Source organism: Hippocampus zosterae, chromosome 14 (genome assembly GCF_025434085.1).
Source record: "Hippocampus zosterae strain Florida chromosome 14, ASM2543408v3, whole genome shotgun sequence".
Lineage (NCBI taxonomy): Eukaryota > Metazoa > Chordata > Actinopteri > Syngnathiformes > Syngnathidae > Hippocampus > Hippocampus zosterae.
In genome coordinates, this window is record NC_067464.1 from 2,594,966 (window position 1) to 2,616,611 (window position 21,646).

General features: G+C 45.7%; 2 protein-coding genes and 1 long non-coding RNA gene across 3 annotated transcripts in view; 1 reads left to right on the forward strand and 2 right to left on the reverse strand.

Annotated features, from left to right (window-relative positions):
* The window catches only part of tnika (TRAF2 and NCK interacting kinase a), a 284,569-nt gene that overhangs the window by 171,174 nt on the left and 91,749 nt on the right, over window positions 1-21,646 (reverse strand).
* Window positions 1-21,646, forward strand: part of LOC127614344 (uncharacterized) — a 232,305-nt gene that overhangs the window by 117,028 nt on the left and 93,631 nt on the right. The window lies entirely within an intron of this gene.
* LOC127614279 (serine/threonine-protein phosphatase 2A regulatory subunit B'' subunit alpha-like) lies at window positions 321-20,939 on the reverse strand. 2 transcript variants are annotated; one of them, XM_052085510.1, is made up of 12 exons: window positions 18,340-20,939; window positions 7,686-7,985; window positions 7,485-7,588; window positions 7,303-7,405; window positions 6,696-6,770; window positions 5,983-6,226; window positions 4,940-4,988; window positions 4,762-4,851; window positions 4,505-4,680; window positions 4,300-4,418; window positions 2,973-3,079; window positions 321-2,896 (listed from the first exon to the last, which is right to left on the reverse strand). In XM_052085510.1, the coding sequence occupies exons 1-12, from the start codon at window positions 20,887-20,889 to the stop codon at window positions 2,812-2,814; spliced, it is 4,002 nt and encodes a 1,333-aa protein (XP_051941470.1). In that variant the 5' UTR covers window positions 20,890-20,939; the 3' UTR covers window positions 321-2,811. The 2 variants fall into 2 exon arrangements, with proteins under 2 accessions (XP_051941470.1, XP_051941471.1); XM_052085511.1 differs by lacking the exon at window positions 18,340-20,939 and adding an exon at window positions 9,258-10,024.

Consider the following 21,646-nt stretch of genomic DNA (forward strand, 5'->3'; position numbering starts at 1 on the left):
TACCGTGGATGGACAGGCATCCAAGACAATGTTGTGTTTGTGTGTTGGGAGTCGTAATGATTGTCAGTTACACACACAAACGCACACACCGAACACAATTGAACCCGAGCCACACAGTGGCACTGCAATTAAAAGCATGTTAAAAAAAATCCCCCAACCATTTACAATGGCTTCTCATTACTCTTATTATTACTATAATAATAATAATAATATTGATACAGCTCAATAAAAGACACAGCCAGGCACATTTACAGTGGCTATGTAGCTACAAAAAGGGACACACACACTCTCTCTAAACAAATCAATCACACGGCAATTCCTTTTTCTTTTTTTGCAACCTAACAATAAGTTTTTTGTTGTTGTTTTATATTAGCTGCATTGTGTCATGTTGAGCAATGGAACTGTAGCAAAAGGCATATGTACACACAGTTGTGGACGTTAAATTGAAACTAGAGTTAACGTACTTGATACTCATTGGACACAGATTTCAGGTCACCTGCACAATTTTAAATATATATATATTTTAAAAGCTGTTTGCGTAATACACCGAGAGCTCTGTCTAATATTTCTGTTAGCTCCATGAAGGCTATGCAGGTGCACCTCATAAAATGTAGTTGCAAAGAAGAGCTTAAAAAAATTAAAATGTTGAAATGTATTTCTTTGGTGACAAACAAAAACAAAAAAATATATAAAAGAAACCGCATCTTCGGTGAAAAAAATGCTTATGTGGACAGAGGAACCACAGAATTTGTAAATGGATCTCTAAAATCGTGCAAAAATGTTGAGAAAAAAAAGCATGTTTTGGGCTAATTTTCGAGAGAAAAAACTATTCAAAATGAGTGTTTACATCTTTGTAATATTTTCACGGAAAATCTATGAAGCTTTGAAAAAGTGATTTTTTTAAAAACATTTTTTGCTGAAATATTCTGGAATATTGCAAAATTACAAAAGAAAAAAAAACAAAACCTCACTAAAGACACCGCATAACCATAGAAACATTTTTATTTAGTTATACACTATTGAAAAATGTTTCCAAAGTCATGTAAAATAACGAGGGAAAATTTTAAAGAAAAAAAAAAAAGCAAACGTATGCAAGTCTAAAGTCGCACAGGAGTTGTAAAAATTACGAGGAAAACTCTTGGAAGTTCTACATTTTTTTTGAATAATAAATTGAATTTAGAAAAATCTCCCAAAACAAACCCCAAAAAATATTCATGCAAAAATTTGAGCAAAACTTTCAGCATTGCATTATTTTATTTTTTTACTTGACCTGAATCATTTTTGCTTTAGAGGACAAAAAGAAATCCCCAAATCGAAAAACCATGCAAAAAAATTGAAAAACATTCATTTATACAAAAACTTTCGCAAAAATAATCGAAACTTGTGCTAAAACGCTAATTTTAGCTGCAAGATGTTATCTAGCTGCAATCTGTCTCACAGCCAAATCCTTTTCACATCAAGAAACAAAGTTTGACAAAACATCGTTTTACACTCGAGTGACACTTGAAATGTACCGTTAAAACTTTTCTGATGGCCATATTTGACTATGACTATTTTTTTACATGCCAAAAAAAATCAGTCGGGAGGTACCACAGTATCATCGATGTTTGCCAGACGCGTAGTGGTTCATTCTTGATGACATCATCAGATAGCGACGCATGAACAGAACAAGACGACCTATACGTGCGTTTGTGTTATTATAAATGCAGCGAAATGCAGTGGCTGGCAAATAGAAGGCAACTCTCCCAGAGAGCTCGACAAGCTCGTCACTTTTTTTTTTTTGGAGCAACGAATGGCAAGTGACTCGACACGCACATAACATAGCTCTAAGAATAGCCTGCCTGGTCAACCTGGAAGGATTTGACGGACTTTTTTTTGTTTGTGAGGGGTGATGCTTGTAAGAACATGCAGTGGCCACACGGGGGCGCTTTTCTAAATGTTAAGTAGCGTTTTCCAATGTCACGTAATTGGTCCAGAAATTCTGATTTATGTACTACGAATGATGTGTTTTTGTTGAGTAACGAATGCCAGCAACAGATAGTGACAGGCAGAACATTTAAATGCTCTTCTTCTAGATAGCAGAAGTTTTACTTTATGTTTCTATCAATAGAAAGTAGATGCTGACAAATTCTCCTGTTTGGGGTTTTTGCGCTCTTTTTTGACATGTTCGGTTAGGAAAAAGCCAAGCGGGTGATTTCTCATCTGTGTGTGAGAGAGGGAGAGAGAGAGAGAGAGCATGTATAGACTTTAAATATTTTTTTGGGTGGGTGAAAATGTAAAAAACTAAAATATATAATTTTTGTGACGAGATGGTTTGCTATCTTTTAAAGTGACGGAACCCCCCCCCCCAAAAAAAAATCTAAAAGCTTCCCCTGCTACGAACTTTTTTTTCAAACAGTTTTTAAAAATTGCAATTTGCCCAACTTCCAGGAATTTTGATTTCAAAATGAGTCAACTGTGTGTTTCTTTTCCATGTGATGTGATTGTCTTTGCGCAAGATAGTCAAAAAGTTTGATCCAACATTTGAACCCCCCCCCCCCGCCCCCCCCGCCCACCCGCCCCAAAATGAAAATCCTCTTCTGTGGAGCTATTTTTAGTGTGCTGTGTTCCTTTAAGATCTTATCAAACAATTTCTCACTCATCCGCTTTGTTGTGAGATGCAAGTCCACACGTGAACATGAGTCTATCCTCACCCCCCCCCCCCCCCAAAAATAAGGGGGCCTCATCATAAAACGGATGTCCTTATTCTTTTTGATGTCCATTCCAACTGTGCATCCATCCAACAATTTCGAAAAAGGCAATCCACTTTCTTCACGCTGTCAGATCTGAGATGATCTTATTCCCAATCTCAGCCGGAGCCTGGAGATCATCCACGTCATAGTCCTCCTCAAAAGATCTGCAATCACATTTGAGCGCGTTAGCGAGCCGAGCAAACGTTTTGACTGAATGGAAAAGAAGATTCTTGTTGGTACCCCTCGTGTATCTGCTCATTGGCAGTCTCCTCCGCCACCAGTATCTCGTATTCCTCCGAGGCATATTTATCCCAGTCAGACGGCTCGGGACCATCACCGTCGAGGTCCTAGAAGGGCCACACAAGTTTTGACAAGAGAATGTAGAATGAGCGGATGATTCATCGCGAGAATAAAATGAGGAAGAGAGAATCGACAGTCCCGTAACTACTGAGCTGGATTGAATCGCCGCGTCCATCTGTCTAGTGTGACACTTCGAACCAAAATGGCTGACTTCCCGTTTCAGGGATGGGTTCTTCAGACTTTTTTTGTGGGTCTTCTCTTGATAGACATTCATCCAAATTTTCGTGTTGCAGAGTCAAACGGGCTTCAAACATCCTCAAGCCAAAATGGGCACTTTGAACTAAAATGGCCGACTTCTTGTATCTTGTGGGACACGGCTATTTTTTTGTGGGTCCACTCATGATAGATGTGGCGTGATACACCAAGTTCAAGTTGCCAAGTCAAAGTTAAGATTCTGTATTTTTGAAAGCATCCGAAGTGTGCCACCAAGCTAAGATGGGCACTTTGAACTAAAATGGCCGACTTTTTGTGTCTTGTGGTACACAGCTATTTTTTTTTGGTGGGTCCACTCGTGATAGATGTGGCGTGATACACCAAGTTCAAGTTGCCAAGTCAAAGTTAAGATTCTGTATTTTTGAAAGCATCCGAAGTGTGCCACCAAGCTAAGATGGGCACTTAGAACCAAAATGGCCGACTTCTTGTATCTTGTGGGACACGGCTATTTTTTTTTTGTGGGTCCACTCATGATAGATGTGGCGTGATACACCAAGTTCAAGTTGCCAAGTCAAAGTTAAGATTCTGTATTTATGAAAGCATCCGAAGTATGCCACCAAGCTAAGATGGGCACTTAGAACCAAAATGGTTGACCTCCTGAGACTTTTTTGGGGGGTCTACTTATCATTGACAAAAAAAATAAAATAATAAATGTAAATGTTAGCATTCATGAATGACACTCATTAAGGTTTGCATCCCCCAGTTAGTTGTAAATTTCCAGCGGGATGATGATGCTGGCAAATATTTATATTTATATATATTTTTTGTCTTTCTCCCTTTCATAATTTTGCTGCTTTAAATTGGGAATTTCTCCACTGCGAGACAAATAAAGGTTTTCTCATCTGCCACTGTGCAGTCAAAGCATTGAAAGCCTTCTAACCGCTACTTTTTCTCGGGCACGCGGGGAGAGGCTTTTTTTTTTTTTTGTCATTTCATGTCCGATTTGCGAGACATTTTCAGCACACTTGAGTCCCCGTCCGTGCTTTGTGCCCACCTTGTGCACGGCAAAGGGGTCTCGCTGTTCGTGGTCCAAATATTTCTCCAGGTTGAAGAAGGTGTCGAAGAAGATGTGCGCCATGCGACATCGCTTCAGGTCACCCAGCGTCATTTTGCCTGAGAGGAAAAAAAAACAAAAAACAAATGTTGTGTGTCACGTGAAGCGGGTGCGGCTAAGGAAATGCGTCTTTGCCGATATCTACCCGGGCTCTCGGGTTTGACCAAATCGAGCATTTGGCACAGCAAGTCTTGGAAGGGCAGCGGTTCGATGCCCATTCGTTCCATGCGCTCGCATTGCTCTTCGTAGAAGTACTCCAACTCGAACATGGACAGGACGCCGTCGCCGTCTACGTCCATGCAGCGGAACCAGTACTCGATGCTGGTGGTTGAAAACAGCGAGAGGGCAAATTATAGCTTTCGGGTGACTTTGCTGCATCCGCACCGGGGTTTGATTTCTCACCTGGTGGGATTTTTTTTGTCTTCTTCAGAGATGAGAAACCAGACAAACTCAGCGTAGCTCATGCGACCTTCCCTCTGCACGGCGTTGCCCCTAGCGACCAATCACACGGGCGGTTTTAGAAAACGGAACATTGCGATCGGGCTCGCTGGCGTCCATTTGCGCGTTGAGCTAAGCTTACCGCGTCACGGCGCCCGAGAACAACCTCTCGATGATTCGGTTGGAGGACGCTAAAGGGAGGACAGGGGAAGATGTCGCATGTAAACAAAGGCGGCCATTTTGTTACTGCTGAGTTGGATATGCGTGACTAATTAGGCCTCGCCAATAGAAAATCACATAGGACATAGGTCTGGGGTCTGGCTGGGCTGAAGTCATGGCGCAGATGGTTAAATCAATTGGATGATGGTTAAGAATGGTCAGGGAGGAGAAACGTAACAGGTCGGGTCAAATTTGAGCAAAAACTTTCACACATAAAATCATCAATGTTTTTTTTAAAGAAAAAAAAAATCGGGAAACTTACATTTGTTAAAAAAAAAAGGAGTCAAAGAAAAAGTCATGAATCCATTATGAGAAATTGTGTAAAAAAAGTCAGAAAAATTACGTTGTGAAAAAAAACGTAACAGGTCAGGTCAAATTTGAGCAAAAACTTTCACACATAAAATCATTAATGTTTTTTTTAAAAGAAAAAAAAATCGGGAAACTTACATTTGTTAAAAAAAAAAAAAAAAGGAAAAAAGGAGTCAAAGAAAAAGTCATGAATCCATTACGAGAAATTGTGCAAAAAGTCCGAAAAATTATGTCGTGAAAAAAGTAGAAATTTTTATTTATTTATTTATTTATTTTATTTTATTTTATTTATTTTTTTCTGGAAAATAAAGCTCATTTTTGCCCCCGAAAGTCAGGAAAATAAAATCACGGAAAATGGGGAAAATATAGAAATCATAAAATATATACATATAAAATATTTTTAAATATATTTTCTTTTGTAAAAGAATCTGATTATACAAATAGAATAAAAAGTCATGAAAAAAACCCATTGGGCAAAACATCTGGAAAATCAAATTAGCTAAAGCCTTGAGAGAATAATGTACAATTTTAGTTTACTCACGACATCATCATCTTAAAATGTTCCTTAACGCCTCTCCTGGGCAGCTAACAAACGTTTCAAAACAGAAGCTGTGACGCGCCGCCATTTTTCCGGTTGAAATCGTCTGGCGCCCTCACCGTGGTCGTTGTATCGGGCCAGGTCCTTGTGGTCGATGTAGAGGTCGTGGTCGCTGTCCAGCTCCCAGAACTTGCAGTAGATGACGTAGAAGTGCTCGTAGGAGAAGTAGTCGGTGATCTGGTTGATGTCGTCTTCCTCTTCCAGCAGCGCCAGCGTCTGCAGGAAGTTGCTGCGCCGCAGCTCCGTCATGGAAACGCGGCCTGTCCACGAGCGGTTCACCACGTAGAAGATCCGCTGGATGACCTGCCGGGACAGTTGCCAAAGGACGATTATGTCTGTTTCTTTTATTTTTCATTTCAGGGTACCTGTGTTAAAAAAAAAAATCTACATTTTTTAAAAATTATCTTTATTTGAAATTATTTTTTGATTTGGAGAAAAACAAAATGTGCACGATAGTAAATGCATTTGAAAAAGTGCACGCAAAAATGTGACGCCGAGCCACTTCCTGGTTCCTGTAGCATGCGGCTAATGTGTCACGGACAGCAAAATAAAACCGGTGAGCTGGACTCCATGGAAGGAAGTTTCCTAATATGGGCATGGAAAGGGCCACAGAGGACATTGCGTTGGGGGTGGGGGGGGTGCATACAAGGCTGTGCTAGCCATCAGTTTCCATGATGGATTTCAAAGCTGCATTTGCACCCCGCACACACGTGATGTTATGTTGCAGTTTTTGACATATAATCTATAAAGAGTGTTGTTTTTTTTAAATTACCGTTGTGATATAGCGGGAATGAAACTCGGGTGCATCCTTCAGAAATGTGAGTCCGGGATGCGTGTCCACGATGTCCTAAAACAAAACAGGACAAATAGTTTTTTGTTGTTACTGGACTAAATGAGCACATGGATGGATTTCACATATTTGATTATGTCATCAAAAACCTATTCGAGAGATTCTTTTGGTAGAACTAAACAGACAATCAACTAAAATTAATTACACAAAAATACGTTTTAATGTCAAGACCGGGTCAAATATAATGCATATGATAAATTAAAATGTATACAATAAAATGTATATAAAAAAGCCACCAAAATAATCATTAAAAAAATTATATATTAGCCATAAAATAATAAAATATAAATAAAAAATAAAAAATAATTTTAAATTGTAAAAATCTAAATATATGTAAAATAGTAAAATTTAAAAAAAAGGATCAAATATGAACAAAAGAAAACGACATCTGATGAAGTCATATTGCAACAATGTAAAGCTTTGTAACGAAGATATAAATGTAAAAAATAAAAATAAAAATGGATACACTCAATGACATTTTGTCAAAAATGCCAATGTACGAAATGAAATGTAACAAAGAAACGCAGACCTGCAGAAGAGGAATGAAGTCCTCCTGCTCCAGGTATTGACAGCCAGGTTTGGCGAGCAGGTGAATAAACCGCGAGGCGTCGTCGTGGCAACCACGCAGCAACCTGCAGGAGCGCCCAAGCGTTTTTTTTAAAAAACATTTTTCGGACAATCAATCCAGATCCGACGGCAAATGCAACCTACTTCCTCCAGGTGGCGACAAAGGAGTGAACCGAGACGAATCCCGTTCTTTCGCCGCCGGCCCCGTAGAACATGGCCGCCTTCCAGTACAGCGGACACTCGCACATCTGCAAAGAAAAACATTTTTGCAATGTAACCGATTAAAAATGCTTTGTTGATTCATCTTGGGCTCCATTTTTCTTTTTAATCATACAAATCTGTTACCTTAGCCACCTTGCTCATCTCGTAAATATCGGCCTTCTCGTCCTCAAATTCAGCAAAGGCTGCTTCGATGGCGGCGATGGCCGCGTCGTGGTTGGCTGGCTGGCCCGCGGCAGGTAGCCCGCATGGGTAGTAGAACCTGGGAATGTTGATGGCAGGAGGAGGTGGAGGAGACGGGATGATGATCACCGGAGCTGCTGGGGGTGGGCTGGGCGAGCGGCGCGAGGGCGCGTGCGAGACGGCGGACGCCTGAGCTGGCGCCGGTGGTGGCGTGCCGGGTTTCTTCTCCGCTTTGGACTGGACCTGAAGTGAAACGCGGAGGATGATGTGGTGAGAAATTGCAACCGCTGATGTGTCCTGTGTTTAGCACGTCGGCTTCACAGTGCAGAGGTACCGGGTTCGATTCCAGCTCCGGCCTCCCTGTGTGGAGTTTGCATGTTCTCCCCGGGCCTGCGTGGGTTTTCTCCGGGTGCCCCGGTTTCCTCCCACATTCAAAAAACATGCGTGGCAGGCTGATTGAACACTCTAAATTGTCCCAAGGTGTGAGTGTGAGTGCGAATGGTTTTTCGTTTCTGTGTGCCCTGCGATTGGCTGGCAACCGATTCAGGGTGTCCCCCGCCTACTGCCCGGAGACGGCTGGGATGGGCTCCAGCACCCCCCGCGACCCTAGTGGGGATCAAGCGGTTCGGAAGATGAATGAATGAATGAATGAATGAATGAATGAATAATTCCCAAGATGGCAGCCCGGTAGTCCAGTGGTTAGCACGTCGGCTTCACAGTGCAGAGGTACCGGGTTCGATTCCGGCTCCGGCCTCCCTGTGTGGAGTTTGCATGTTCTCCCCGGGCCGGCGTGGGTTTTCTCCGGGTGCTCCGGTTTCCTCCCACATTCCAAAAATATGCATACCAGGCTGATTGGACGCTCTAAATTGTGTGCCCTGCGATTGGCTGGCAACCGATTCAGGGTGTCCCCCGCTTACTGCCCGGAGACGGCTGGGATAGGCTCCAGCACCCCCCGCGACCCTAGTGAGGATCAAGCGGCTCGGAAGATGAATGAATGAATGAATATTCATTTATTGTTAGGATTATCGTCACGTGATTAGTTTTAGTCAACTCCAACTGGGGTGTCATTACGCAATTTAATGGATGCACAATCAAAGTATCACGGTGCATTCAGGGTACTTTGGTCAAATCCAAATTCCATTTTTATGAATTGTCCAGCCGTGGAAACTTTACTTCTCCGCTTCATACCCCCAAAACAACAACACAGGAAGTTGTTAGCATGCGCTGGCCATTTTGCACAGTGCCTGTATTGAGCCTGACAGCTGTCACTGACCCCCCCCCCCCCATCCAGTAACTCCCCCTACTTATCCTCTGCATTCATTCTATCACTCTATTTCTGCACCTCCCGTCTATTAATACCCTGCTGGTATCTGCCTCAGAATACTTTTGTCATTCCCGGCATGTCCGCTGTGAGAAAAGCAATACGAATACAACATATTTGATTGATTCGCGTGATTTGATTTCCGTGCTGCTAACCTTGCGGCGCGCTAATAGCCGCCGCTTGCACCAACTGACCTGCTGCTGCTGCTGCTGTTGCTGCTGAAAAGATTTGAGTCTTTTCTTGAAGCGCGATGGCAAGACAAAGTCGCAGCCCCGCGCCAGAAAGGCCAATTCCCCCCTAAGGTCGGGGTCCCGGCGCAACGACGTCTCCTTGATCATCATGTTTGGGGGTCTCCGTACGCCAAAACTCCCCCGCCTGCCAATGTCCGGTTCGAGATCCCGCAAAAAGATCCCGAAAGTAGCCCAGAACCTTCCCCTCCAGATACTAATCCAGCACGCAAGGTTCCTGCGCAAGAAGACCAGCCGAGCATGATCCACTATCCGGGGGCTAGCAAACCCTACGGTGTACCCCCCCCCCCTCCTGCTCACGCAGTCTCTCTAGAGCCTGCCGCTCCACAAGCTGGGCTCGGAACCAAGCGCACTGAGAAACATGAGCCTTACCGGAGTCGGTCAACACTGATTTACACAGTTTACCGGCGGAGAAGGGGCGGGGGTGGCGTTTTACCCCCCCACACACACACACATTCAGCAAAGGGCGCTTGCTTGTGAGTGGGCGGGACAATCAAGGAGGAACTATTTCCAAAGAGGTAATTTTGGGACGGCGTGATGAATCAGCGATTGACACTTCGGTACAGTTCCAGGAAGTTTGTCACCTGGTCCTGAAATTTTAACATATCCTGTGTTGGCCTGGTGCCTCACTCATCATGATGAGCATTTTTATATTTTTACTATAAAGACATTTTTTGAAAATACAACACTGTCCTGGAAATATTTACAAAAACTGTCATAGATAGAAAGTAATTCTAAATGCATATATATCACGTTTTTGTTGTTGTTTCTTGAACTTAAATGCCACGAGATTTGGCAGGAGTACCTAATAAAGTGGCCGTTGTTTGGCCCAAACTGTTGCAAATGTCTTCAAGGCAGCTGTTTGCACATTCCATAAGGGAAGAAAGCTTCTCGCAATCTAAAATCTAAATAAACTCCTTTTTTTCCCCCTTTTTTTTCCTTTGCGTTTTCCTCAAATGGTGTCAGTGGGGACTATGGCACCCTCTAGTGGTCGTAATCAGCACCTACAATTACAAAGCAATAACTCTATCCAGCTTTTGCTGTCCCGAAAAATTCAGTCTTTGTTTGTTAGCATTCTATTATTATTATTTGTTTTTTTTAATACTTCATATGTGCTCGTGACTTTTCCATATCCTGTTCATAACTCGGCTGTGCGCACCCCTGCTGAATTCTTTGGATCAACTCCACTCTGTACTGAAGCCAAAGTCACATACCGATTCCGCACACACACACACCAGGACACGCACACAAACACACTTTTCCTGATGTGCTAAAGAGGAAACATTCATCACTGTATCTTGTGACGATCAACAAACGAGCGCCATGCAAAGAGGATGTTACGTCGACTCGTTTGTTCCAAGCGTTAACAGAGAGAAAGACGAGAAGCCATGCTAATTGCTAAGCGGCTAACGTTATCGCAAAAGACTACAATTAAGTGCTTGGGTGATCCGAGTACACTTTTCCAAGGTCGCAAAATTGCAGGCTATTTAATAAGTACACGGAGAGAAAATTCTACAAAACAATGCTACACATTTGGCCAAACGAGACCGGAAATGTGATAGCGTCCGTACATTCGCGGGGAGGAGTGGCTTATTGTCTCGTTCGCGCAACGCTAATATAAAACCAGTCAACTCACAAGCTAGCAAAAAGAGTCCCCCCCCCCAAAAAAAGGAAAAAAAAAGTAGAGATATTTGGAAAGTTTCTTGATAACAGGAAAAGGTTCCAGTGTCCAATGCTCTAAGCTAGCTCTGCACAAGTTGAGGCTAGTGGCTCTCGATTTTGCTTTCGTTCTGGTGAGTTATATAATTTCACGCCCTTTAGATTTGTTTTGTGGTGCCTTGTTACATTTAAAAAAAAAAAATTGGCTGTAAGTTTCTAATTTCATCAAACCAACCCCGTTTTTTGTGTTTCTCCTACCATTCGCGCACTTGTTTAAGCGTTAACATCGGGACTGTATTAAGATTAAGATATCCTTTATTTGTCCCGCAATGGGGAAATTACAATCAGAATTCAGAAAGGGAAAAACGCTGGGTAGGGAGAGGGAAAAAAAAAAAACGCAGTTGCCTTTGTTATGGTGTTGCATAATGTCATTGTTGTTTACTATAAACAAAAGGGGGAAAACAATCCATTCAGAAATCATGTTTTGTGAACCGGTCATGGGTCACAGAAGGACAAGTAAACCAGGAGAGGGGAATAAAGACGACAGGTGTGCCTTTTGCGGTGCGCTTCCCCTTTTCCCGCCGCGCTACGGCAACAGGCAAGTCGGTCCAATGAAGGCATGATGGGAAGATAAGTGGTTCGAAGAGGGGGCCAGGGGGGATTCCAGCTGTCCCGCAGCGCCAACTGTGACGGTGAATGCGTGCGCGCCACTTCCCAGGAACGACGAATAGCGTGTACAAAGCGACTTCCTCAAACACCTGCTAGGAGCAACTCTTGCCAGCGGCTGTTTGCAAAATGATCCACATACACATCGCATCTCCATTGCATGTTTATTTCTGCTTGGGGTGCTAGGCAGAGTCCAGGCACGGTACGCTCAGTCAAGACACATGCGCCCCCGGGACTGTCACCGGCAACGACAGTCAAATGGCGCCGACATTCCTCCCGGTCAAAAACAGTGCTGGTATACCCATGTCTCGTCCTTGATGAATGTCGTGGCCCAAAAAAATGCTGAAAAAAGTCCACATCAGCTCCACACGACGTAATAACAACAAACAAAATGGCGCCTACTCTGGCGCCATCTTGACTTCATAATATATATATAATGACATCATACAGGTTACGTTTGACTTTTCGAGAGAGCCAGACAGAGCAGAGCTGGACGGCCCATTGGGGAGATGGAGGACAGACTGATAGTTTCTTCAGACGTTTGCGCAAATGGATCGGAAACGCGCTCAGGAAATGCTAAAGTCATCAAAGAGATTTGTTGCGCTTGTTGCCTGCGAGTCACCAAGGCAAAGATTTTCCACATCCTGTATTAAAGTCTCGATTTGAACGCTTTAATAAGCCCTCAAAAGCCATCATTCCAAATCTAGGGGATTGTTTCTTTCACGCAGTGCAACCTATACTTGGGAGCTCTGCGAAATATTAGCCGTAAGGAAGAAGCTAATCGCGTGTATAGTCCAAATGTAGCCTAGCGGCTATCGTTTGAGTCACATGACCGAGCTTCCGACTTCAAAAGCTTGAATCCGAGTGATTGACGTGTGAGAATGGTGACAATGTGACGACAACACGTGCGGACATACATTGTCCAACCCCCCCCCCCCCCCCCCCCCAAAAATGTAAGTAAAAAAACGTATTTAAATACAGCACATATACAAGTCTGACATTGGATCACATTAACATCAGTCGGTTGTTTTCCAAACAATCCAAACTGAGCTTATTTTCTCTCAACAACCACACACTTGGCCATCACAGGGGGGGTTGGGGGGGGGGGTAAAGCTTCATTTTCTCAGTTGCTATATTAAGGTTTAATGGAAGTGAGTTAACCCTAAAGCCAGGAAAAGAGATCAATGTACTTCACCTGAAGTATTTTATCCGATTTCATGAAGATTTACCCAAACTGTCTACATATTAGATGGATTGTTTTAGGGAGCGAATGATTTAAAAAAATAATAATTAGCCAGTTTGGGTGTTTTTTTTTTTTTTTAGCTGGTGGTTTGTTATTCATGAACTTCCACTCGACGGCGCAAAAGACCAAACCCGCAATCTTTGAAAACCACACTAGAGGGCAGCAGATCCTTCGAGAAACCTTACCGGTGGCCCTGACAAAGTCTGGCCATGTTTTGAAGTTTTCCATTTCAATTTCAAAAGACTAAGGACATGAAAAAAAAAGTGCATCAAAGAATGCAAATGATGAATATTATTACACTTGTTTGAAAAATAATATTGATGACTAAATATAACAAATTCTGACTGAAAAAAGAAACAGTTCTGCGCTGCTTATGACAGTGGTTTCTATGTTAGTTTTCTTATTTTTTATCCAGCACCACCTAAAAAGCAGCGCCGTCATGACCAACTATAAAATACATTGCAAAAAAAATTATATACACAGTTTGAACATTGCCACTGTGCTTAAATACTGGAAAATTTTAAGTACCTGGATAAGGATTCAATTAAAAAAAATTTGGACACAAAAGTCAAGTTAAAAGTGAAGAAACATAAAGAAATGTTTGAAAAAAAAAGAAAGAGGAATTATTCAATGCTAATTACATTTCTGTTGCATTCAACCACAAAGTTAAATACGACAGAACTGTGCTTGGTAAATGTGCTGCACTGGATTAGCAAAAAAAAAAAAAAAAAGTTGAAACCACCATGTGGACGCTTTGAACATTTAATTCAGTGCTCCTATGGCATACCACTAGAGGGGGCCCACGTGCCACCTGTGCTATTTGTAACTAGTTTTTAAAAAAATATATTTTATTTGAGTCTTTCTTGTTTTTATGTTAGTGTTTAGTATACATGAATACGGCTTGCGATTTCACTGACGAGTGAGTCGCAAGCAAGACGGGCTGTAACACGGTGGAAAAAGGACAGCCGAATGCAAACAACCTTGCCTGTGGTGCTTCTTCATTGTGGGGGCGGGGGGATAGTAAAATATTATTGAGCACCACCCCTCTCCCCCAAAACAACCTCCCCGCGTGCTCTTCGGAGGGAGTCCCACCATCCTCCCATCACTTTGGAGTGGGGGAGTCCCGTATAGCCTCACCCCCCGACCTCTGATGCTCCAAAACATGTTTTGCCGGTTGCCATGGTGACAACACAGCCTCCAGCCGAGTTAAAAGCTTCCAGACGAAAAGGTGACTCGCTTTAAAGAAAAAAAAAAAATAAATTTGACGCTAAAGTGGGAACAGCCGTTTGGAGGACGTCCCGGGCCGCAGTGGGAGCGGCGGTCCGGGCGATGATGTCAGCGGCTTAACGGCTCCCAATATGAGCGCAGCGTTCACTTGCCAAGTGTTTCACCTCCACTTTGGATAGTGTGACCCATATTGGAAAAGACGCAGGAGGTCAAGTTTCTTTTGTCCTTGTGGGTATTTAATTTTATTATTTTTTTTTCATCTATATATAAATAGATTGAAACGGGCTTTTCCCCCCATTTAAGCACTTTTCTTGGACCTTTACTTGCGCATGAAGTCTAAACAAGCGTCTTCCCCCACTTGGCACGCGTTCCTGCTGTGATCTTATTTCCTGTAGGAGGAGTGATGTCATTCTCCAGCGAAGCAGAGTCAACAACCGTATAATGCTGGAAAGCCCCCCGCACCCCCCCTCCCCCCACGGAATCTGCGTCGACCCCACCCATTAATATCCTCGCCTCCCCACCACCCTCAACTTGTCCCTCCGCGTGTTTAAAGTGTTTTTGTGCAAATCCTCTCCTCGTGTTCTCTCTGACAGACAGTTATTACCTTCGCATCTGCATACTTTTCCTAAGCTCCCCTTTCATCCCCTTCCCAAGAAATCCGTTGTGCCAAAACGCAGCGGGCGTCTCTGGGAGCTGTCAACAGTTGACTGGCAGGATAAAACGGACAGGACGGAAAAAAAGAGAAGCTGGAAAATCGTCAAATGTCTTTCGGCGTCCTATCACTCATACATATTTGGTATTTCTTATTATTGATTAGCCACAGCGTGATCAAGTGTGTTTTGAATGTATTTATTTTATCATTTGCTGAGTAACAAATATTCAAACATTTTTTTACGCAGTTATGGTCAAAACGATAATCGCAATTATTTCGATCGATATTTTAATCACAAGTTTTATAATTATTCACGATGTTAGCTAAACAGTAAGCTGCCCTAAATGACAAGCAAGTGCGCCTTTGCTTGTTATTTTGGCAGCTTAATGAAGGTTTAAACATGAGTTCGCCCCCTGGTGGTTGGCTGTCTAAAACAAATATCAAATCAAATAAATAATTCTTCATTTATATCCATCCATCCATTTTCTGATCCGCTTTATCCTATCAAATGCTTGCGCGCGGGGGGTGCTGGAGCCTATCCCAGCCGTCTTCGGGCAGTAGGCGGGGGGGTGGGGGGGGGACACCCTGAACCGGTTTGCCAGCCAATCGCAGGGCACACAGAGACGAACGACCATCCATGCTCACATTCACACCTGGGGCCAATTTGGAGTGTTCAATCAGCCTGCCGTGCATGTTTTTGGAATGTGGGAGGAAACCGGAGCACCCGGAGAAAACCCGCGCCTGCCGCGGAGAGAACATGCAAACTCCACACGGGGAGGCCGAAACTGGAATTGAAGCCATCAGACTGTCAGCTGAGGCCGGAGCTAATCTTACATCCCGTTTTGCCTGCGTTGAAACGCACAGGCGCCACTATATATCCGATCTCGAATCCGGATATACGCCCTCCGTGCATCCATTTCCCAGTACGCTTATCCAATTCGGGGTAACAGCCAACGGGGCCGCACTTAAATCAGCTATGTGAACCACTACGCTGTTAAAAGCCCTCTTCTTCGATTCCCTCCTATAAAGCACGAATGTGAAACGCGGGCACATAGCGACGCAGATTTCGACGACCTCCCGCCGAGATGGGCCGGCCGACGAGGCCGCCTCGAATTTTACGTACCGTGCGTCTGCCATTTGACAGGTGGAGCTCAGCGCTAAGTGAGGACCACGACACGGCGGCAGGCTCTAGTCCCGTGCGGTTAAAAAGTGTGCCTATTAAGTGCACACAGCATTCCGTCTGAGCTTTGTTTGCGGCTCGACAGACACTTTAATGTTCGAGCGGGGCCGAGATGGAATATTAATATTAATTCCCACAGTTGCTCTTGGGTGTCAGGGATGCTCTTCATTAAAATCTGGCGGTGACATCCAGTAGCGCAGCTTTGCTTGATCGCGTCGCGGTACGAAGGAGAAATCGGATGCTTAAATGCTACAAATTACGTGGATATTCACGGATACAAGGACACCAAAGTGCCTTCGGGTTCGGATTGCGAACGTCACGTGACCGGAAGATACCCGGAAAGCAGGTGAGATGTGACGTTTGCAATGCGAGCCCGAGGGCACGGCGACATCAGCTGACGTACGCGACTAAATGGCGCAACAATGCGATTGACGTAAAAACAAAGCGATTGACGTAAAAATGGCGTGAAATGCATGTATACACATTAGGTTTACGATGCATTCAAAAATATGAATTATAATGGGTCTCTATGGTGCAAAATATGTAAATTGTGAAGATTGAGGTATCAAAACGTTTTTTTTATTATTGCTGCAATGCCTGAGAATTATCAGCCGGTGACGTCATGAAATTTAGGCCATTTTAGAACCCCTCCGTAAGTTTCAGCTCTCTCGTGTTTTTCCGAATGCCTTTGCCTTTGATTCAAAGACATCATTTTACATTTATCGCAAGCGGTGCACTACGAGGGTTAAGAATGCGCAACGACTTCCTCAAGTCATTTCACATCAATTCGGCTCAGCCGGGAAAACTATTTTTCAAATCGAAAAGCAATGATCTAACCAGAGTGGAGAAACTATATGCACAGAAAAACTCAAATGCGTGTTTTTAATTTTAACGAGAACAGTATACGACAACATGCATGGTAACAAAAGAGGGGGGGGGGTTGACTGGGACCCCCCCCCCCCCCCTGCACATTCACACAAGCGCAGGTCCATTTACACTGAGGCGACAGCGAGTCTGTTAGCGGGATGCCATAGTACGCGGGGGGTGGTGGCGGTGACAGATTTAGGTGCCCCCCCCCACCCCCCGGCATCCACCCACTGGGGGTTGGGGGGGCTAAGCACACAGTTAACACTATCGGTGGTGCCAACAGACAACTGCCCGCGAAGCTGCCGCACCCTCCATCAAAACCGTCCTATTGGGTCACCCCCCCACCCCACCCCAACCCCCGCACGGCAACAAGGGTTACTCAACGTGCCCAAAATACTGGTAGAGCGCGGGCCAATGGCGGCGATGAAGTGTTGGCTGATTGCAGGCTGACTCCTTGACTGGAGGTGAACGAGGGACACGGGACGCACCCTGGACTGGTCTCTGCTCAGTCACAGTCACGCTCAAAGGACAATCGATTCCAAAGTGTGAGGTAGCATCAGCTTGAGGATTTACATTATCAATAGATCCATTTGACATGACATAGTTGACATTATTAAATCAATATTTTAGGATTGAAACAAGCTTTTCCAATTGTATATGTTCAAAAAAAAACTATTCGAAGAGCCCATTTTCAGTATTTCGACAATTGTTTCACAAGTAAAATCCCCAAGCCGAGAGGTCCTGGAACAGGTTCGCTTCTGATCAGAATGGGAAAGGAATCGGTTTTCTCTAATGACGTGCTCAGGTACTGAGTTCTGGCTCTCGGTATCCATGGCAACCTCAAAAAATAGGCGCTTTTCAAATCAACAGGACATGAGGCGGCACAGTGCGGTGACCAGGTTTGTTTTTTTTAAACTAAACAAATAAATAGGAGGGCTTCACCCCCCCCCCCCCCCCCCCCCCGCAACCAAGGCACCCCCCTCATACTCTTTCTGTTGAGTGAACCAAAGCGCAGACGGGCTGCACGGCCGTTTATGACCGGTATTAATCACAAGCTATCAATTACAGTCAACGATCCTGTTGTGCCTTAGCCATCACAAAAAAAATTGAATAAAAATACGCAAAGAATAAAAACAAGCCCTGCAGGCTTTTTCAACTTGACATGTTTATCAGGCAAATGAAGAATAGCGGCACCGTTGCAAAGATCCTATTTGCAGACATTTGCATGCCCGTGCTACGCAATTGCAGCTCACATTCAATGAAAATCATTTTTAATTATGGGCATGTAATTATTTTTGTTCTCAATAAAAATATATTTTTTCCCCCCCAAAAAATGATACAAAATTTAAATTTAAAATTATGCCTTTTTCTTCAAAAATATATAACCTTATATAAGATAAAAATAAAAATATATAACATTTTTTTCCCAAAAATACATCCAACTTTCCCTTGAAGATATAGCTGTCTTTTCCCCCGTACGTTATAACGGATAGAGACGGCAAACCAAGAAGGAAAACAAAGAAATGGGGCTTACCCTGATCACTTCAGGAGTCTGCTGGATGAGCAGGGTAGAACCCGTGTCTCTCGGAACCGGAATGTCCCTGATGGTAACAGCCAGATCTTTCCCCAATACCACAGGTGGACTGGACCTGGCGGGCGGCACTTTGGGGGCAGCGTCATTCCCCGGCTGGGCAGGATGGGCAAGGGAATGCAAGCCGACGGTTGCGGAGGTGGTTTGGGGATGGATCGGAGGGGCTTCGGAAAGGCCGTCTTTCGCTTCCGGCGTCGCGGGAGATGCGGAGGCAGCCTCGGGTGGAGGCAGAAGCGCCGATGCAACCGTGCATACTTCTTCGGCTGCAGTTTTTTGCGGGAGAGCCGCTGTCGCCGAAGGTGTTCGGGCAGAGAGCTTTGGCGGTATGGCCGGAACAGTTACTGGCGGAACGGTTTCCGTCGGACAGGTTGCCGGTGCATTTTGTCCAGTCGAACTCACAACGGGGGTGTCGGGCCTACCGGTGGAGGCCAGGGTGCCTTGAAGGAGTTTCATAACCTCCCGTTCCTTCCCACTGTTCCTCTCAGAGCTCCCAGCGCTTCCTGCCCCCGAGTCCACCAGCTCCTGGGCAAAACTCTCAATGCTCTCCAAGATTCGCAACAGCAACGCGCCGTCTTCCTGCTCCTCACCGGCTCCAGCGTTGCGTTTTTCTCCCTGAGGGGCTTTGGAACCGGTGCCGTTCACGGCTAGGTGGCTCGCAGGGGTTGTGACTTGGAACTGGGACATTTTGGGTTGAGTTTGCGCTTCGGTGGACACAATCCCCAGACCGCTGCCACCTCGCTTGCGGGTCTTGACCGGAAGTGGAGGCTCACTCTTTCTGTGGTTGCTCATACTCTGAGACAGATTCTCCAGATCCATGAGCAGTTTGTCAATGTCATCGTTCCTGTGCGCTAGAGCGTTGGGGGAAGGTCTCGTCGAGTTGAAGACAATGCCGGTAGAGTCCGGTTGAGATATATGCACAGATCGACTTGATACGTCTTTGTTCTGGATAGTATTTTGAGTGATCTGTTCAGACATCTTCCCCGTGTCTACATCTTCCTCCTCAATGTACAGCGCCTCCATGGGGGACCCTGAAGGGGCGTGGCTATACGGAGGGCTTGGGGAGACTCGAAGCCGGGACGGAGAGTTTGTCGGAGACCGATTGGAAGGGGAACTGGTAACAGGAACGGGAGATAGATTGCGATGCGTGACGGACGGTGGAGGTTGCAAATGCTGCAGTCCATTGGCGAGGGCTTTGGATGGGGCGCTCTGGACGGATCGGTGAGGGGTGGATGACGCCGAATTAGGAGTCGTCTTTGGGTTGGGAGGCGACTGCACCACGTCCTCGTAACGAGGAGGCTGCTCACTGCCAAATATCGGTGAAAAGGGCGTTTGTTGGAGCGAGTGGAGACTGTTGACCAGTTCCATCAGATCACCGTGGCCACTCCCGGTCGTGCCCTGTCCACCCTGGCCGCCGTTTCCGAGCCCTTCCAGTTCCAGAGGTAGTCTCTTTAGATACATGCTCAGTCTGGTCATCAAGGCCCGGTACACGCTGTCGGGACTGGCCCCTCCGTCCTGCGGTCCTCCGCCGCCCTTGCGTCGGATGCACTGCTTGATAATGTCGGTGCATTTCTTCAGGTCTTCCGAGCATTTGAGCAGGATGTCCAGGCAGGCGCGGATGTCCTCCCCTCCGGCACCCCCGGCGGCGGCTGCCTCTCCCCAAGTTTTCTCCAGCAGACGAGCAATCAGGTTCTCGTCCCCTAGAGTGTTGCGATAAAGGGAGGCCAGAGTGTTCATACTTTGGTCCAGTGACCCGCTGCCGCTAGAACCGTTTACTTTCGTAACGACCGACGAGGAGCTGAAACTGCCCTTCTGTTTCGTCTCAAAAAGCGGCGGCGCGTTCTCGTCGTTGGGGACGGCGGCGGTGCTGCTGCTGCTCGTGCCGTTACCCGAGACGTTGGAGCTAAAATGGCCGTAGATAATCTCCAGATCGGTGGAGCGACGGCTGAACGAGTCGGGACGGACCTTGCGGCCTTTCCGGAAGGTGACATGGCTGGAGGAGGAGAGGCGAAGCTTGTCGAAGGAAAACTCTTTGAGCTTCCCGCTGGCCAGATTGATGGCCTCTTCGGTGATGTCTTTGAGGCTACCGTAGGTACCGCAGCTCAGGTTCCCCGTTGATCCTCCGCCGGTGGGGATCTTCTTTCCCCGCCACACGTTACTCTCTTCCCCAATAAACAAATTGCCATTGCTCCCCGCCCTCTCCAGAGCAGCGCCGTTATAACCCGTGTCGATGATGCCATTCGTTTTACCGTGGTGAGGAATCATGCACCTGGAGTGTCCGCCGGACAGGCCATTCGGATCTGGGTAGGGCGAGTCCGGTGCGGCCAGCAGCTCGGAGCAGGTGCCGTGATGGGCCACAGAACATTCCAGCCCCTGGGAGAACGCTCTACACGGTCCCGAACAATAGTGCACGGCGTGCGAGTGGGTGCGCCGGTCTACCACCGCGCTGTTGTAGCAGCTCACACTGCTCACCACCAGACGGTAGGCGGCTGCCATGGTGACCGATGTCACCAAACTAATCCGTCAGGGCATAGATCATACCGAAAATCAAAGTCGTATCATCTTCCAGGAAAAAAATGAAACGTCTTGTCAAAATTTCACAGATTTTGCACGGAATACTTCAGAAAGTCCCGTCGCAAGGGAGAGACGCAAGATCTCAGGGCCTCTTAACAACAGCTGCAAGGTTCTTCCTCCTGGCTCCACGGGGTTGCTCTCCTCCACTTCCTCTCTCGCGGCAGCTCGTTATCCACTAATGACATCCAGGCAGGACGGCGACAAAGGGAACATCCAACTGGGCGATCGGCCTTCCCTCCACAGAAGTAGCCCCCACGGGCCTCATCCACTGCCGGCAAGGCTTCGGCATGGCTCAGTACTTGGCTCGTTCCCTTGTGCGATGAAACGCTGGAAGAAATCCTTTATATCTCCTCTTGCCAAGGCGGCTGAGAAGTACTTGCCGACTCTGACGCAGCTGCAGAATAGCAGGGGACCGAGCACAGATGGCCCGCTGCCCTTTTTCTCCCTCTCGCTCTCTCGCCCAGTTTGTGTTGCGTCTGGATGTCTGCCGTCACTCTCGTTTTCTCAAGTCTCCCGTCTCCCGGGGCAGGGACGATGACACCGAGGATTCGGCGGAAGAAAAGGCAAGGCGGCGCTAAGGGAAAGAAGAAAACAGAAGAGAAAGCACACCGTTAGTGTCTCAATTAGTAGCTGAATGAAAACAGAAACGGCCCGGTAGTCCAGTGGTTAGCACGTCGGC

Excerpts from the sequence above, each read along its gene's own strand:
- LOC127614279 (XM_052085510.1), bottom strand. The coding sequence starts at position 20,889 with ATGGCAGCCGCCTACCGTCTGGTGGTGAGCAGTGTGAGCTGCTACAAC. Across the intron at positions 7,986-18,339 it reads AGACTCCTGAAGTGATCAGG|GTCCAGTCCAAAGCGGAGAA; the intron begins GTAAGCCCCATT and ends GTTTCACTTCAG. Across the intron at positions 6,771-7,302 it reads ACTTCATTCCTCTTCTGCAG|GACATCGTGGACACGCATCC; the intron begins GTCTGCGTTTCT and ends GTTTTGTTTTAG.